The 5,649-nt window shown below is 42.1% G+C and overlaps 1 protein-coding gene across 1 annotated transcript; it reads left to right on the top strand.

Annotated features, from left to right (window-relative positions):
- Positions 1-618: 618 nt before the first annotated feature.
- On the top strand, positions 619-5,378 carry VTI1B (vesicle transport through interaction with t-SNAREs 1B; the record flags this gene model as incomplete). The annotated part of the gene is made up of 4 exons (XM_008945276.1): positions 619-677; positions 1,794-1,985; positions 3,314-3,487; positions 5,317-5,378. Coding segments are annotated over 4 exons (487 nt in total), but the record flags the coding sequence as incomplete, so codon positions are not given.
- Between the last annotated feature and the right edge of the window lie 271 nt (positions 5,379-5,649).

A 5,649-nucleotide genomic window follows, 5' to 3' on the forward strand; every position in this document is an offset into this window, starting at 1 on the left:
GCAGAAGAAGGAAATGTTTGGGCATTATCTGTGAACCTGGGGTGATATCTTGATGGCATAGTTCATCTCCAAGAACTCTAGAGTGCTTATCCCATTTATCTCCTTATTTTATGACTAGGAGAATGCAGAGTGCTCTGTCTGCCAGGAACTTTAGGGCTCCCTTGGAAATGTAGGTTGACTTGATGTTCTGTTCAAATCCAAATTATAGTTTCAACCTTCAATAATCTTGCCGAATATATGGAAAAAAAAAAATTGAGCTGTTTACAAGCATGTCTCCTCCTTGTTATCCTTTTGTGTTAAATGTTTTTCAACATGCAGTTCTGTCAGTGGAGATTGGGGGATAATAGGTCAGAAAAAATATTTCAGGTTTGAAAAATGACTTCTTTGTCTACCACCAGAAGTGGTGGCCAGCATGTGGAAGGGTGGTGTTGGTGCTCCCCCACCACGCCCTCCTGAGGAGTTGTCTTAAAGACAGGCTGTTCCTCTTGGAAGTAAATTTTGACCTGGCATCTCTGTATTCAGCTATCAGCATCAGCTTCCTTGTCTATAATGGACTGAGCTGGAGTTCTGTTGCAATTTCTCTGCAGTTTATCAGACATGCTGTTTTTTATTTCACAGAGGAGAAGAAAAAACTAGTTCGAGAATTCGATGAGAAGCAGCGTGAAGCAAATGAAACGGTAAACCTGAGTCTGGGCCTTTGGCCTTTCTGAGCTGTTGAGATATTGGTGCCTTAAAAAGGACAGTACTCCCACACTGGATTTCCTTTATGGGTCATATTGTGGCAGGCAGATGTTGTATGGTTTTTTGATGTTCAGTTAATTGATCTGGTAGGTGTGTTTGTGGTTGTCAGGACTGTTGTATGTATCTATGTACATATACAGATACAGGCAATCTTATATGTGTGGTTTGGTTGATTTGGTGTTTTTGAGTGCTCGATTTGGGTATTTATTCCCTTCCCTTTGTTGAACAAAGGAGAGTCATAAAGGTGCAAGTGAAATGCTAGAGATGATATGAAGGGCGTGGTGAGAATCTGTTGGCTTCCTGGACAACAGGTGACAAGGAACAGCACAAAACCCTCACGTGACTTGTCTTTTTGAGCTTGAGATTGTGAACTAAGCCTTCTTTTTATATTAATGGGCTGTTTGTTGGGGTGTTTTTGAGTCACAGCTGAATGTGACACTTTATTCCTCTAACTTACTGAATTTATTGACTTTTATCTGTGTAGGTGATGTCTGAAATGTAGAGCTCATTTTGAGAGAGCTCATATTGACAGACTGCTTTAAGAATTGTGAATTTGTAACAACTGTCACTAAAAGTTGATGTGAAAATCCCTGTATCCAAAATCTCAGGGTTTACAGCTGCTAAGTCCAGTTGCCAGGCCTGGGTGTCTGAGTGTGAGTTCCGTGGCACACCTACCTACGCAGTAGATCTCTGTCACATGGATATGATGAGAAGCTGATACCCATCCTACAAATGCTTAAACTATATGAAAGTGAGAACTGCAAACTTTGAAGTTCTCGAGTAATGTTTCAGGCAAAAAATTCAAGCATTTAAGATGGGCAATTAATATTTTTTTTTTTTTTGTCTTGTGGCTCTGTGTGTCTGAAAATCCATGTGTGCTATGTGGTGTACTCGATATTAGCTGAGAGGTGTAGGGTTTGGGGTTAATCCCCCTCGACCTATCACATAAAAACATGTGAATCCCTTCATCTGGTGGTGAGTTTTGAGTCTTACCTGCTGATAAGAATAGATGGGGTGGTTTAAAAAGTAAGCACATTTTCTTTTGGTTAAAGCTGCAGGAAATGGAGGAAGAACTGAAGTCTGCTCCGCTGCCTTTCCGCAACCAAATGATGAGCAAAATCCGGGCGTACAGAAGAGACCTCTCCATGTTCCAGAGGGAGATGAGAAGCACAGATTTGGGATTGGGCCCTGGAAGTCAAGGCGATATAAAATATGGAATCTTTGCCACAGAAAATGAACAGAGTGTGAGAATTAGATATAAATTTTATTTAACGTTGCTATGATTATTGAAAAATAATATTACGGATGTATTGTTTGCAGTGTTTTTAGTGTAATCCACTTAGCTTCTGTGCTTGTGTAACTCCCTGTATATCTCCCTGCATGCAACATGAATATCTCAGGGAGGAGAAAGAACACCTGGAACTCAGAGGAGAGCTTTTCTGTTCTAAACCAAAGATATGAGTATAATCAAAATGGAAGGCCTTGAACGCCATGCGGTTAGTGACCTACACAACATTCTGTATGGAAATGCTTTAATTGTTCCCCTGCAGCAGTAAAAGCACAACAGTGATGCCACTCGCTGAGGAGAAAGGTTAACTGGTCTAGGTCTAGTCTGCAAAGCTGGCGAGGTGTGCAAATCATACACTGTATAGGTTAATCTGTTTAAATTCTCTTTTAAGCAATCTCAGCATAAATAATTTCAAGAAAATATGAGAAGTCATCCCCTAGCTCTTTGTTCTCTATGAACGTGCTGCTGCAGTGCAAGAAATACACTGATGTCTTTGTTTACTGGATATGCTGGGATATAACAGCTAGGGAGACTGAATCTGCTCATTATCTTCAAAGAAGTGCTGTTTTCTGTGCAGGAGATCTGTGGAGGCAGGCTTTTGTTCGTCTGCCTTAGATAAGGAAGGTTTGAGGGAGGCTCATTCCCTACTATCTTGTGCTGCAGTAGCTTGGTAGATTTTTGCATTTGGTTCCTCTAAAACCTGAGAGCGAGGTGGCCCCAGGTTTTCCAAAGCTTAAGAAAATACTTGATTCTGAGCTAGCTTTTGACCCCAAGGTCAGCAAACATCTTTTATCCTGTAGCTGAGGCTACTGACATGAAAAGAGGATCTTTGGTACTTAGCAGCCGGTGTGTTAATACTGTTTGTTCCTGAGCCTTTTGACTGTAAACTCTTAATGATCTCCCTGGCAACCAACTGTGAAGTCACAAATAAGACTGAATTTAGACACAGATGGAAGGAAAAGTTAGCATCTGGAATGCAAAGATACTGTTTTCATGTAAATGTTCTTTGTCTTCCCAACAATTTACTTTTCCATCAATTTTTTGTAACTGTTTTAACTCTTTAGCTGCATGTCCTTCTTTTTCAAGGTTTAACCGGATTTGGCCACTGTCTTACAAAGTGAACAAGAACTCTCTCTGAATGAACGGGGCTACATCAGTTAACATAAGTAGTGTGTACAGCCAATACCAAGAGGTGGCCTATGGAGTCACGTCCTGACTTTTTAATATGTCAGAAACATAATACCTGTCCTTGCGCTTGACACTGAAACCTATGTTGTTTTTCAGACCAATCTGCAGTCCCAGAGGGTGCTGCTTCTCCAGGGAACAGAGAGCCTGAACCGAGCCAGCCAGAGCATCGAGCGCTCGCACCGGCTGGCTGCGGAAACGGACCAGATCGGCACCGACATCATCGAGGAGCTGGGGGAGCAGCGGGAGCAGCTGGAGCGCACCCGCAGCAGGGTGAGCGGGGCGACCGCCCGCCGCGCCGGGACGGCCTCTGTGACCTTAGCGGCAGCTCCCGCCCAGGGGCTCCACGTGATGCCTCTACAGACCAGATCCAGGCTGCCAGCCTCCTGTACTGTGCGCAGAAAAGGGCCCGAAACAAATGTCTGCTGCTGTGTCTTTGCAAGGTTTGATATTAGACCAGCAAACCTGCTAAAGGAAAAAAAAGCATTACTGCAAAAATTTTAGATTTTAAAAAGTGCTGAGGAGTTGCCCACCACTAGATTACTGGTAAAGAGTTAGATTTGGGAGGCAGTCAGCAAGATCTTCTAATGAAATGCAATTTAATAGAAGCTTAATTAGTTAATTACTAACCTGCCAATATTTGTAGGTTAGCTAAGGAGGGAGAAAGTAGTGTGTGCTGATCCCTGTTCCTCATCCTTGGGTTAAGAAGCTCTGCTTCTACCATTGAAGCTTTAAAATGTAGTTAATTTGTTTTTGTTAGTTACACACATACGCAAAGCTGAGAACTTTGATTTTTGAAGTAACAAAGTGATGAGATTTTCGGCATGTACAAAACATCCTGAGTGTAAAGCTTTTAGGTGAGTGGCTCTCAGGGGGATGCTGAGTTTGGAAAGCAAGCGTGCTCAGCAGAAACAAAAAGCTTGCCTCTTTTCTTGAGCATTATCCCTGCTCATCCCAACAAAACCTGCAGCTTTTTTGTTTAAGTAGTTTTTGATTTCAGTCAGAATTTGATTTGCCCTGCTCACAAATTTGGGTTGGGGAGCAGGAAAGGAAATGTGATTTTATGAATTGTAGGTATAGTTTTTGTCAGTTCTTTCATTATTTTTTTTTTAATTAAAAATTATTATGGTCCTTAAAGCCTGTCAATCTGCACACTGTTCATGAAGCTGGGACTTCTATTGTGTGCCTTTTAGGCATTGTATTGCTGAATTGTATTAACCCCATGTTCCAGCTAGAAGCAGACTTTCTCCTTGCTTGGTCTCTCATAGTAAAGGCTGGAAGTCTAGTATGCTTTGAATGGACTTGGTTGTTTTTTTTTCCAGCTTGCTCCAGTCCATCTCAGTGCAAAGTAAAGCTCCTGCAGGGCCAGTGTTGCAGCTGAGGGCAGCAGCTTAAACTGCAGAGGAATTGTGCAGGCAGGTGTCTGTGGTGGGAAGTGACCTGGCTTACCTTTCACTTCCCTTGAAGGCTTGGAAGTGAAGAGCAGAATCTTATCCAGAGAGCTCCAGTGCCCATCGTGAACTAAGCCAAACAGCTTAGTTGCCTCAATTAATTGTGTGCTGCTTAATAGTTGACTGAGAAACATATGACAGTTCCTGTCTGTGCATTATAAAGCTGAGATGGATTAGCCATGAGCAGTTCAGAGCTCCTGCCTCCTGGGTTGCTCAGACCTGTCAGTACAGCATGGTTATTTCTCTGCTAAAAACTGAACAGCGTTTCAGAATCACACTGGGGAGAACACATCAGTGTCATTTACTTCATGTGTCAACAACTGCAATAGTAAACTGAAATTTAATTGAAAGAGCTAATACCAACTTTCTGATATTTGTAGATTAAACCAAGGGGCAGAAATTGATCTTAAATTGTGTATCTATGTATGTATCTAAGGGGCAATGTACACGAAGTCTTATTTCCTCCTTAGAAAGGAAACAATGCTTGAGGCTTGTATTGTGTGTAGAGAACAATGTTGTCTCTGAATTTTGAGACTATATGGTTAGACTTGGTCCTGGTATTAATTGCAACATTTCAACACCAGCTACATCTTTAGAGAGTTGCTGTAGGCTTGTTCAACAGACAAAAAAACCACTTTTGTTTCTTCTTAGTTGGTGAATACAAGTGAGAACTTGAGCAAGAGTCGCAAGATTCTGCGTTCCATGTCCAGGAGGTGAGTAGCGTGACTGACCTGGAGCAGCACTCAGCAGGCAGCATCGGTGCCTGCCACTGTCAGGCAAAAAAGTAAAGAATTATGGGTCCATTAGAACTGCAGGGAGGTTTTGGGGACTGTGTAAATAGAATGTGTGCCCATGTGCAAATTCTGATTTGTGTTTTCCTCCCTCTGGTAAGTAAGTACTTAGTAGTGTTGGCTTAATGGTTGGACTTGATTTTAAAGGTCTCTTCAACCTAAAGGATTCTAAGTCCTCTGCTAAAACAGAATC

This window comes from Merops nubicus, unplaced genomic scaffold (genome assembly GCF_000691845.1).
Source record: "Merops nubicus isolate BGI_N331 unplaced genomic scaffold, ASM69184v1 scaffold24808, whole genome shotgun sequence".
Taxonomy (NCBI): Eukaryota; Metazoa; Chordata; class Aves; order Coraciiformes; family Meropidae; genus Merops; species Merops nubicus.